Source organism: Mytilus edulis, chromosome 13 (assembly GCF_963676685.1).
Source record: "Mytilus edulis chromosome 13, xbMytEdul2.2, whole genome shotgun sequence".
Taxonomy (NCBI): Eukaryota; Metazoa; Mollusca; class Bivalvia; order Mytilida; family Mytilidae; genus Mytilus; species Mytilus edulis.
In genome coordinates this window covers 63769639-63783058 of record NC_092356.1, presented here as the reverse complement: position 1 = coordinate 63783058, position 13420 = coordinate 63769639, and the positions used below count along the sequence as shown (strand labels likewise).

General features: G+C 29.9%; 1 protein-coding gene across 3 annotated transcripts; it reads right to left on the bottom strand.

Moving 5' to 3' along the window:
* Window positions 1-4800: 4800 nt before the first annotated feature.
* Window positions 4801-10959, bottom strand: LOC139499917 (uncharacterized). 3 transcript variants are annotated; one of them, XM_071288556.1, is made up of 5 exons: window positions 9289-10959; window positions 8046-9219; window positions 7230-7266; window positions 6670-6729; window positions 4801-5667 (listed from the first exon to the last, which is right to left on the bottom strand). In XM_071288556.1, the coding sequence occupies exons 2-5, from the start codon at window positions 8478-8480 to the stop codon at window positions 5279-5281; spliced, it is 921 nt and encodes a 306-aa protein (XP_071144657.1). In that variant the 5' UTR covers window positions 8481-9219; window positions 9289-10959; the 3' UTR covers window positions 4801-5278. The 3 variants fall into 3 exon arrangements, with proteins under 3 accessions (XP_071144657.1, XP_071144656.1, XP_071144658.1); XM_071288555.1 differs by having other exon boundaries at window positions 8046-8577; window positions 9985-10094; XM_071288557.1 differs by lacking the exon at window positions 9289-10959 and having other exon boundaries at window positions 5050-5667; window positions 7987-8049.
* Window positions 10960-13420: the final 2461 nt, after the last annotated feature.

Sequence of the window (13420 nt, the reverse complement as noted above, 5' to 3'; positions counted from 1 at the left end):
TTAGTAACCTGTTGATACAAAGTCCTAGTCTTGATAACTGCGACTGCATAGCAGTAAAACAAATACCTCACAATAAAACCAATATGTACAAAGTGTTATCGCATCACACAAATTTAAATACACGATAGTCTCATGCTGTTGTGATAAAAAAAAGTACATGATGTTATGTCAGCTGCCTGCAAAAGCTTTACGTACAAATGTCATATATCTTATTTACACAATATAACTTGTTTCAAACGATTTCGGCAAACATTCTTTTTTTTTTTTTTTTTTTTTATTCAACAACAATATATCACATGCTGTTAACAGATTTCTTCACTGGTACAGCTATTTCAGTAAAGATCCCTGTTTGTTAGTACCTTAAAAGACCAGGGTATCTTCAGGTAGTATTTTTATAATTTTGTTAGTTTATATATTATTTGTCATTATACATTGTTTATCATTAAATACATTAATTCTCTATAATTTTACAATTATAACTTTGAATATGAACTTTATATTTATATATTGTAACTATCTGATAGATGTTGGGGATAAAAACAGAATCACGGGTTATTTAAGCGTGTTCCGAATTTGATTTGTGGTTAAATGTATTTCTCTGTTGTCCGGTATAACGGTAAATTCATTTGTCATTTTTTGTGTGGATTATAATTACTTTCACCACGTGCTTGCCAAATTTAAATGGATTAGCCACGGAAGGTAGGTTTACATAAGAATCTTGTTCTCATAATGTATTAAGCATAATTTGCATATCTTATGTATAATATAAAGTTACAGTATATAGATTTAAGGAAAAAGTACATTTGTACTTTCACTTTCAAAACTCATTGAAAAAAAACCCATCTATCAAACAATTGAAGTACAAGGAGCTCTGTAAAATACATAAAATATTGCAATACTGACAATAATGCTGTCAAATATAAGAATATATCTTTTCTAGTATCCCTTTACCTTCAATATTAATATATTTTTTTTGTAATAATAATCCTATTTTAAATTCTGACCTAAAAACATTGTATATGTTGATATTTTGTGTTCTATATTCTGACAAGTAATGTATTTTGTGAATAGTAAATACAATAACTGTAAGTAGAAAGTTTATTTCATAATAATGTTCATCATTAATTTTATATCCCCAGATTAAATTTTTTTCAGTGAGAATGTGTCTACCAATCTTAACTAATTCAAGTATCTTATATATTTCTCCCCAAAACTCATCTAAAAAGTGGCATGTTACAAAAAAATGTTTATAGTCTTCTGTAACGTTACAAAAATTACAAGTAGAGTTATGGCTTATTTTCCATTGTTTTAATAAGACTTTGTTTGGAAGAATAAAGTGTAATAATTTCCATCTGCACATTTTCAGTTTATTATCTTTTAAGTAATTATGAATAAATTTTTGCACATATTGAGCTTCAATTTGTATGTTTTCACATTTCAAAATTCTATTCCACTTATGATATCCTATTGGAACTTCTTTATCATATTCTATTAAAATTGAATAAATTTTCTTTGAATCTAATTTTTCTAGTTTATGTTGGCAATTATTTTTTTCACTTATATATAGTGAGTTATTTATTAAAACACTAGTTTTTATTGAACATTCTTCATTTAATATTTTTAACCATTCTTTTGGAATTGCTTTTCTCAATCTTGAAAATTCAGCTATCCAGTTTGATTTATTTTTTAACTTTAAACTTATAATTTTTTCTGAAAAAAACTCCATTTTCATCAATGATATCATTTATATGAATGATATTACTGTCTATCCAATTTTGAAAAAGGAGTGTTTTCTTTTGAAATTTAATTAATTGATTTCCCCAAATAACTTCTTGACGGATAAGTCTGTAATTATTTGGATTTTTAGTTTTATTATTTTTATTTTTTAACCATACTTTAATCATATCAAGATAAAATTCTGGTAGCTCTTTAGTACCCGGTATAGAATATATATTATTAGTATTCATCCTTAAGATAAGTAGATTGCTACCAAATTTATTAAGATAAAACTTTGGTATAACCATCCAATTAAGAAATTTATCAGCAGTTAATCTTTTTATCCAACCTATCTTTATAGATTCTATATATTTATCTATATTTACCATTTTTAATCCACCAGCTAGTTGGTTATAGCTTTTAACTTTTTCTGTCTTATTGTTCCATAAAAATTCATATATGATTTTTTTAAATTTGTCCAAGTATTCTTTGCTTAAGGTTGACACTGTAGCCAAATAAGTGATTATAGGAATAATTAAAGATTTAATAACTGTTATTCTTCCTATCATGGTTAAGTTTCTTTTTTTCCAGTTTGATATAATTTTTACAGTCTTTTCTAGCTGTTTATCAGAATTTAGTTTTTGACACTCTTTTTTATTATGCCCAAAATATATCCCGAGACTCTTAATTGGTTTTTCTGTAAAGTTAATATTTTCATATTTTTCTTTACAATGTTTTTGCTTCCCGTGCCAAATACCCTCTGTTTTAGATCTGTTAAGTTTTAATCCTGAAAGTGATCCAAATTTTTCAATCATGTTAAGAGCTTTTGAAATATCTTGTTTTGATTTGAGAAAAAGAGTAGTGTCATCTGCTAATTGACTTATTTTTAAAGTGTGGGTTTTTCCATCTATCTTGATTTCAAATCCTTTTAGGTTATGGTCTTGCCTAATTTTACAAGCAAGGATCTCAACAGCAATAACAAAAATTATCGCACTGCAAGGGCAGCCTTGACGTATACCACGATATATACTCATGGGTTTAGAGATCCACCCATTGTTTAAAACTGAACTTTTTATGTCAGTGTATAAAAGTTTTATCCATCTCATCATAGAATTTTTAAATCCAAATTTTTGTAAAGCAAAGAACATAAAGTCCCATTCTAATGAATCAAATGCTTTCTAAAAATCTAAAAATAATAAGGCACCCTCTATATTAAATTTATCTGCATAATCTATGACATCTTGAATTTGTCTAATATTATATCCTATGTATCTGTTTTTAACATACCCATTTTGGTCTCCATGAATAATTTGTGGTAATACTTTAATTATCCTTTGAGCAAGTGAATAAGCAACTAATTTTGTGTCAACATTCAATAATGTTATAGGTCTATAATTGTCTAAACTGAGAGGATCATTTTTTTTTATGTAAAAGGGAAATAACTCCTAATTTTTGTGAATTTGTTAACTCCCCTTTATCAAATGAAAGATTAAAAGTTTTGACTGCAAACTCTTTAAGATGTTCCCAAAAAGTTCTATAAAATTCGACACTTAACCCATCAATTCCAGGGGCTTTATTAAGTTTCATTTTAAATAAAGAATCTGTGCATTCTTGAGTGCTTAATAAACCTTCCATACTATCGCTTTCTTTATCTGTTAGGACATGATCACTTTCTGTATTCATAACATAATCTTTAATAGAATTTTTATCGGGATTTGAACTTTTATAGATTTCTTCATAAAACTCTTTTTCAATATTAAGTATTTCTGTAGGATGTGTATGTATCACCCCTTCTTTGTCTCTGAGCGCTGTAATGGTTTTTCTTGTTTGCCTAGCTTTTTCTAGTCCCAAGAAGAATTTAGTGTTTTTTTCGCCTTCTTCTACCCATTTAATTCTGGATCTTATTTGTGCTCCTTTTGTTTTTGAATCATATAATTTACCAAGTTTTTCTTCTATAATATTAATTTCCTCTTTAAGAGAGTTAATATCATCTATTTTACATTTTTTGTTTATACCCTTATTTAATTTCTTCAATTTGTTTTCTAAAATATGTATATCTTTAACATTATTTTGTGCTTTTCTTTTACAGAATGCTATGGTATGGTCTCTTACCTCAGTTTTAAAAAGATCCCACTTGACCCCAATATCATTGGTGAGTAAAATTTTCTTTTCATATTGTTTGATCAGAATTTTAATAAGGTTTTGATATTCTTCATTTTCTAAAATACTATTATTAATTTTAAAGTATCCTTTACCTTTTTGGTCTGATCGACCTTTTATTTTTATAGAAATTGCCTGATGGTCTGTATGAGTTATAATAGCTGGCCTAATATCAGTAGATTCTATTTTAGTTCTTATTTCAGGACAGGTTAAGAAAAAATCTATTCTAGATGCTTCATTTAAATTATTTTTACGTCGCCAAGTGAATTGTATTTCCTTGCCATGAATCTCTCTCCAAATATCACTTAGCTTTTGAGTTTTAATTAAAGATTTAAGGCTAAAAACTGGTTTTGTTTGTTTTAATTTTTGTGTTGACCCTATTTTTTTTATCTATTTTTGTTAAAGTATCATTCATATCTCCTCCAATTATAACCATTCCTAAACTATTTTTTGTAATTATTTCTTTAACTTTTTTGAAGAAAATATTTCAATGACACGTAAAACGAAATTATATATGTAGAAGTCATTGATTAGAATGCAATTTAGAGTTTTAATCAAACGGTCGTGAATTTGACATAACCCGCTCTGGCTGCGCGGAATGTTTCAGTACGCAGCCATGACGACTGTTTGGAATAGGGACGATACACCCGATGTTAAAGGGCACTTTTCTAAATGATAATATCTATCCCTGAGAAACATACCCTCATTTTTTCAGTAAAAGAAGAGGGACGAAAGATACCAAAGGGACAGTCAAACTCATAAATCCAAAACAAACTGACAACGCCATGGCTAAAAATGAAAAAGACAAACAGAAAAACAATAGTACACACGACACAACATAGAAAACTAAAGAATAAACAACACGAACCCCACCAAAAACTAGGGGTGATCTCAGGTGCTCCGGAAGGGTAAGCAGATCCTGCACAGTAACAGTGCATACTTCTCGGCCTCTATCCTGGTCGAGAGACACTTTTCACTCCCCACATATTGTATCCATTGTTTATGTGTTCTCGACCTGAAAATGCTTGAACTATTTTCCGGTGAACGTTTAGCAAACTAACACTTATCAACCCATCTGATCACGGTATTATTACCGATCATCATGTTTTCAAGTCATAAATGTTATGGAAAAGCTATATTGACAAAATTGTCAATTTTGATGTCACACAATAATACCTTACCCTAAAAATTATATTGTGTCCCCGTATTCATTCTCATACAATATAAATATGAAAAGTACGTATTTGGGGTAAGACTTTGGCTCATATTTAAATGTTAATGGTATAAAATCTCTTTGTGGAACATTACGTAGATCTTCTAGCTTTATACAAGCAATAGTTTTCTCGAATTCAATGGGTTATATAGGAGCTCTTCTTAACATTCTCCCTGCTTTCAAATAGTTTCAAAGTTTAAACATTCCAAACGCACCTGAATTAACCGAGGGTTGCATTATAATGTCTTTTGGAAAGTCTAGAGCTACTTTAATTTGAGTGCCTTGCTCTAGGTACTGTATCTTCTCAATGTAACTGATATGGCTCATTGTATTCTTTATGACACCACATTTAACCATACTTGTTTCGACGTCAGAGAAATGGTGTCCTGTGTTACTAGATCGGATGGAATGGGTGATTGTTTCCATATCATTCACATGACTGTTAACCTTGGCATTAATTACAACACGACTGTACAAGAAATATGGCCCACTGGAAGGTACTTCTATAATTTCATCTTTCACGGAGATTTTAGTTGTGTTCATTGATAGTTTCCAATTCTTCAAGCAATGTAATGTTTCTGTTAAACGTAAAAAGTAAAAGATCTATACATAAACTCATACTGAGATGTTCACGAAAGCTTACAGATACAGATTGAAATGTTTTTTCAAGCTTGTGAATATGTCAACATAGACACGAATGTACGGCTGATTTAGTGAATTACATTTATATTCATTAAGACCCATAATTGCATTATTGGGTCCTTGGTTGATACTTATTTAGCCCTGTAAATGCATCATTTGGTCCTTGGTTGATACTTATTTAGACCTATAAATGCATCATTTGGTCCTTGGTTGATACTTATTTAGACCTATAATTGCATCATTTGGTCCTTGGTTGATACTTATTTAGACCTATAATTGCATCATTTGGTCCTTGGTTGATACTTATTTAGACCTAAAAATGCATTATTTGGTCCTTGGTTGATACTTATTTAGACCTATAATTGCATCATTTGGTCCTTGGTTGATACTTATTTAGACCTAAAAATGCATTATTTGGTCCTTGGTTGATACTTATTTAGACCTATAATTGCATCATTTGGTCCTTGGTTGATACTTATTTAGACCTATAATTGCATCATTTGGTCCTTGGTTGATACTTATTTAGACCTAAAAATGCATTATTTGGTCCTTGGTTGATACTTATTTAGACCTATAATTGCATCATTTGGTCCTTGGTTGATACTTATTTAGACCTATAATTGCATCATTTGGTCCTTGGTTGATACTTATTTAGACCTATAATTGCATCATTTGGTCCTTGGTTGATACTTATGTAGCCCTGTAAACGCACCATTTGGTCCTCGGTTGTAACTGTTTAGACCTATAATTGCATCATTTTGTCCCTGGTTGATAGTTGTCTCATTAGCAATCAAACTACATCTTCTTATTTTTATATGATTGTATCCTATAATACCAGCAACTGTATGGTGTATGGCCTTGTCGTTCTTAAAGAAGCCGTACGAACTTGACATAAATATATGATGTCTATTATCATGTACACAAAAAAAGCAACTTACTGCTGTCTTGGCATCTGTCCGTATAGGTGTTATTTGTCACTAAATGGAATGCAGCAGAATCTGTAACAGATAAACACTCAATTTGTAAATTGAAATTTAGAAAACAATGTTGTGTTTGAATTTATTATTGTATTTATTGCAGTTTGGTCTACTTCATTTTACTTTAGAGTTTTTTAAATTTAAATTCTGTATTATTTTCTAAAGATTATGTATAAGAGTTTTTACAGCCAATAAAATGGTCCTCTTATTTCATGGATCAAGAATTCAATTGATCCCTAGTCTGGTGTACATTATTAGTGTTTTTGTGGTGATTTGTTTTCAGATAATCTAGTGCGTACATACAATGCATGTATTGTTCCTTTAATCCTAATCACCTCTTTTACGTGTATTGTGTGTAGTGTTGTTGTAGTTCTATCTTGGTGAAACCATGCAACGGAACACAATGTTTGATAAGCGATGATTAACCTAGACGACAGCAGATAGCTATTTAGCAAGAAGTACAAACTTCAAATAATATGAAACATAGTCATAGAGCGGCTACGTCAATGTGTTGAACTTACCCAGTGATTTATTCTTTTGCATTACATCTTCGACATGCTAAAATAGAAATAAAATCATAGCTAGACTTATAGTAACTTTTTCTATACGATTATCTCTGCGCATGAAGTAAAGGTTTGGAGGAACCAGGCCAAAGAGCAATCAAAAAGGATGTAGGACAACAACATGACTGAACGAATAGACAGAAGACAAAAACAGCCCAAAAATGCACAACAATGAAATTTAATATGAGAAATACCACCCCAACAACTACAATTGCGATTTACTAATGATGTATTAACAGTTTCCTTTTATGTTTAATATTACATAGAAAATCGAAACCTTATATATAAGTTATAAAGACAGTTATTATTACTTTTATCATAACATGTATGTTAATCAATGACTGGGTCATTTACCTGTAAAAAAGAGTATGATAGATCTTCCACATTAAAAAATAAAATATGTGATATAATTGGTAATAAGACAGTTCACAAGGGACCGCATGATGTAGATGTTAACAACTGGCCACTGTATATTAACGAATAGTTACTAACTTGAACAAAGGAGTAATGTAAATCTACCAATGGAAGTTTATACACATCATATCTTCATACTTTTTTTCTTCATTAAGCATGTTTACAACCACTGGTATACTTACTTGGATGAAGGAGTCTATGAGATCTGCCATAGAACATTTATCGCCACTGAAATACTTACTTGAATGAATGAGTCCATGATATCTGCCATAAAAAATTTTATCGCCACTGACATACTTACTTGAACGAATGAGTCCATGAGATCTTCCATAGAACGTTTACAACTACTGACATACTTACTTGGACGAATGAGTCCATCAGATCTTCCATAGAACATTTATCGTCATCTTTCACATTCTCTACCATTTGACCGTTTCTGTACAGTCTGTTAAGCTTATTCTTTATTGATAGACATTTCACGTGATCCTGTAATTTATCTGAAGTATGTAGCGGTGTTTTATCGTCCATTGTTGAGATATTTGGTACAATCATCAGCATACAGATTACCACAACCACTAACAGTAAGGCATTCAGGATCAACATACACATGAAACTTATCTTCAGTTTGTGATAGGATAGAATGGTTTTATGGTGATCTTTGGTTGAGAACGGTAATGGTAAAAGTTTGTCTCTAGCATATTCGTTTGTATCCATATTCGTTTTACAATTTACAACTGTACAATAAGCAGAATTCTCTGAATATTGATTGGAGCATTTTTCTTCACTTGAGGACATATTAAATACACAGGACTTTAACAAGGAAGAATTTTGTCAAATTATTCAAAAACGAAAAGAATAGAACAGAAGACAGACTTTTTCCTTTTCCTTCTTCCTGTGATAAATAAAAATAGAGGTATAAGATTATGTTTAGATATGGAAACAGCACATATAGGAAATATTTTACAGAGGACTATATTGATTAACAACAGGAAAATCTTTGTTTTTTTTTTATTCTATACTTTTTATTCATATTGCCTTGCATGCATGCAAAAGCAGTTATTTACCAATTTGCATTTAAATTGAAAGGTTATAAATAGATACACACAATCGTGCATCTATTTCCGTCCTGCATGATAAAGTGCTTAGTATTCATTTCAATTTAAAAAAAAAATGCTTTGCTTCATTAAAACTTCATTGTGATTGTAAACAGAACAATAAATGCTTTGTTTTATAAAAACGTCATTCTGAACAGAATAATAATTGCTATGTTTAAATTTATAAAAACTTTATTGTGGTAGAAATAAAATCATTCAACCGGATAACTAAGTATTTTTTTTATATACTAAAAAGTAAAATCACAATAATACTGAACTTAGATGAAAATCTAATCGGAAATTCCATAATCACATGGCAAAATCAAATAATAAAACACATCAAAACCGAATGGACAAGAACTGTCATATTCTTGACTAGGTACAGGCATTTTCAAATGTAAAAAATGGTAGATTAAACCTGGGTTAATAGCATTAACCCTCTCACTTTGATGACAGTCTCATCTTCTGTTGATAAGAGAATGAGAATAACGCTATACATGATTTTGTACGTGTATAATGTTGGTCCCTTTAAAAAAAATAATAAGTAAATGATCATATTGTAGTAAAAAGTAAAATCTCAAAAATGCTGAACTTCGAAAAAAGTATAAACGGAAATGCACTTATCAAACGGCAAAATCAAAAGCTCCAACACTTCAAACGAATGGACAACAACTGTTATATTGCTGACTTGGACAGGTATTTTCGTATGTAGAAAATAGTGGATTGAACCTAGTTTGTATTGCTAGCTAAACCTCTCATTTGTATGACAGTAGTTACGGTTGTCCTTTAAAACAAACATTAAGAAGAGAACCATCACATTAAAATAATAAACCTTGGTTTCCTAGATAAAAATGAATATTCCACAATATCAAAAGAATCGTCATCAAACATGTCGTCAGAAAAGGTCTGATTTTATTTTATATTATCCTAAAATTATTATTATCACTTTGGACAACACATCGGTGGATATTTTATCAAACATGAAAGTTTGTGAAACAATGATTAACTGAAAATTCTCAAACAAAGAAATATTCAATATTGACCAATACAAAAGAGTAAATACTCTTTTGTGGTTATGACATGTTTTAATTACTGTTATAATAATTTTTGTTATTATTACTATTATTACTGTTATTATTTTATCATTATAATTATTATTATATTAATTAACATGTAGTGATAATATGATTGAATAATTTACTTACGGATCCTTTTCTTTCTAACAGTATTACATTTGTCCTATTTCAAATTTTGCCGGATGAATTGTACATGACATACATCTAAAAATAGCTATCAATATTGGATAGTCCAACGATTTAAATTTGTCATACATTTAAAGAGAAAACATTTATAAAAAATTGTAATACAGGTAGACAGAAGACATTCTTTATTTTACCATTAATATTAAACTTGCTAAATATTCCAACTTAACAAACGTGACTACGTGGTACATGTAAGTGGGCATTATATTTTGAACTATTATTCGTTTACATGTGTGTACATGATTCGAAAAAGGACATATAGATCATATTTTGAAGGGATAATCCTTGAAACGAATGATGAAAAGTTCTGGAGTGTATTATTTTGTTCGTTTATATATTATGCGTTCGTTGAAAAAACTAGTATTATCTTTACACTTAATCGATTGGAAATGAAAGAAGCATAATAATAACACATATGTGAAATGCTGGATTTTAATTAATGATTAATAGTAAAAATAAACAAACTTAACTTGTGTATTTATATTAAATCGAATGTACTACTAGGAAATTCATATTCGCTTATTCATGAATTATCAAAAAAATATTCCCGTGTTTCAAAATATTTATTGTAAATATACAAACTGTAGTTTATCATACACAATAAAACATATACACTAATATAAAGCCTAAGTATAATCCTGTTATATGTAGAGGTAAAGATAAACGTTGACAACCTGAGTTAAGTAGACAAAAGGGAAACCTTCTGCCTGAAAAATAAAATGATACTATTTTCCTTATCAGATTAGTCCCAACACTAGGAAAATAGTCATCACTATCTTTCGTTCAGAAGAAAATATATATATATTGCATACGAATAAGAATAATAACAAGTGCGAGTTGAAAGGGCCTTGTAAGGATATATTTGAACCAGATTGCAGACTACAAAACATTTAAGTGTAGCCATGCATGCAATAACACAATGCGACTTTTCAGTATACAGTATTTAATTTTGAAAAGAACTATTAATAGTAGTAAAGTGGTTTGAATCGTACTTAACATACATCGGTTTTTATTTTGATATGACACATGGATATATTTATATTTTTCGGAATACCCAAGCTACGTATGATTTACATATTGTTTCCAAAATATAGAAAAAGATATGAAAAAGAATTAAACTTAAGCTTTAAATTAGTACTTGACAACAATGTTTTACTTCTCAGATTTGTCATCGTCCCTACGTTTCTATTTTGGTAAAAAAAAAAGTTGATTTCGGAGGCCTCTTTTGTTTTGGTTTGTTTTAATTTCATTTTAAACATGGATTATATATGATCCTCAGACACTACTACTAATAGATACTTTAAATTCGAATAAACAGTAGATATAAACAACTATTGATTGATCAATAAGGTTAAAATTATAACATGTATAAAGAGGTTATATTTTACGCTATTAATATTTTCTTCTCTAGTACTAATAAATCACCATTCTCTTGGTATGGTACAAAACATGTTTCCTTCTGACTGTTGTTGACGACTTTACACTTTATTCATTTGATTTTGGATGGTTGTTAATGTTTTTGTCTTTAGCTAGATACATGCTTTTTTTAAATTTATTATTGGCTTCGAAATACAAAGTCTCATTTGGTCGTGTCGCTGTCGAAAAAAATCAGGACAAGAAAAGGCTTTCTACAATTGTAACTTATTCATGCGAATCTGTAACAAAGATATGTAATGGCTGTCAACCCATGCACGATAACACCCTCCAAAGTGATAAGTCTAAATTTTCAACTAGTAATCATGGTTTTAACAGCTACCCATAAACAGAAATCATCTTTGAAAGAAATCACGACAGGAAACGCAAGAACTAAAATGTCGTATCGACAAAATATAAAATGTGTTACATAGACAAATGAAAAGTGCACTATTGAAAGGCAACAATCATTTCTTTTGTCTTTAATTGTGAATTTTTAGATGTCTGTCAAAATTTAAGACAGACTTCTGTATATGTAGCATCCTTTTATAAAGCGTGGTGTCTGTTTATCGAAACTGTCCTTAGTTCCGTTCTTAGAATTTTTTAGGACAAAATTTGGGATAACGTTAGGACCGACTTACTTACGACACATCTCAGCATGAACATCGAAGCTATCTTAGAAATATCTTAGCTAGGACGTCCTAACCGATGTCCTAAGTATTAACGGAAAAGAAAATACAAACTAGATATGAAAAAATAAAATATGATATTTATAGATTATCGTTCATCATCTCAACGAAATCGATTTTCTCGCTTGAGCCGGGACTCTGTTTATCGCTATTTTACCTATGACGACGTTGTCAATTTCATGTCAATTTCGTTAGCAACGCCACGTGCTTACTTAATTTCTAGCCATAACTTTCCATCTCAAGCTAGAAGCATGATATGAAAAATTTATCACAAAAAAAAAGTTCAAATGAAAAATGCACAAAATAGCGATAACATATTTCATCAATATTGGTTTTTTAAATATAGTTAATTATAATCTAGTTATTAGTATTACATTAAAGATATTAAATGATTGTTGTATAATATCTAAAAATTTAAACTGTATAAAACAAAACAGAATACAAACATAATAACTACGTATTATATAAGAAAAACAGTAAACTAGATATATAATCGGTAACAATCATTACATGTTTTTGAGTAAATTGAATTCTAAGTGTCAAGGTTTCAATATTTAACAGTTCAAAGTCAAAGAGAATTTCAACTATTTTACTACTGGTAAATAATACTACGTGTGAACAGAACAAAAGACGAAAGTTAGGACCATCCTAATACCATCTTTAGTCACCTAAATTGGTATCATAAAGTAAGGAGAATTCCTAGGAATTTCCTAAGTTGAGACATGTGTGATAAAACCACTAAGGACTAAGATGTGTCCTAATTTGGTCTTAGGACACGTCCTAAACCTAAGAGAGCTTCGATAAACAGGCCCCTGGAGTCAATTTAAAAAAAAAACCTTAAGACTAAGATTTGTCATTAACAATTCAGTATACTTACGATCAATCTTAGTCTAAAGTTTTTTTGTGTAATCGACTTCTGGTTTCTATTTAACAGGTCGAGAACTCTAGATTTTCTGACGTCAGAATATATTTGCATAGTAATTTCCAAAACACAAGGCCAATATGGCCTTGCAAAAACCGACCAATCGACTCAATGAACCACAATGCATTGTGGACTACTACGAGTAAACTACTACTTAAAACACGTGGAATTAGTGGGAAAACAGTCAACTAATATATTGTCTGGGACTCTCATTACCAAAGTTTTTATTCTGCAAACATATTTAATGTAAAATATATAACGTAATCTTCAATTTGCATGCTCAGATTAAAAAAATATTGTTTATTGGCTTCACGACTCGACTTTCTTTTTCGCCTTGCAAAAGTAGTTGAACCGG

Bases quoted from the DNA above. Each gene is read 5' to 3' on its own strand.
- LOC139499917 (XM_071288556.1), bottom strand. From the start codon at position 8,480: ATGTCCTCAAGTGAAGAAAAATGCTCCAATCAATATTCAGAGAATTCT. The intron at 7,267-8,045 runs GTAAGTATGTCA...TTTCTATTTTAG, and splicing joins TGATGGACTCATTCGTCCAA to CATGTCGAAGATGTAATGCA. The intron at 5,668-6,669 runs GTAAGTTGCTTT...TACGTTTAACAG, and splicing joins GGACAGATGCCAAGACAGCA to AAACATTACATTGCTTGAAG.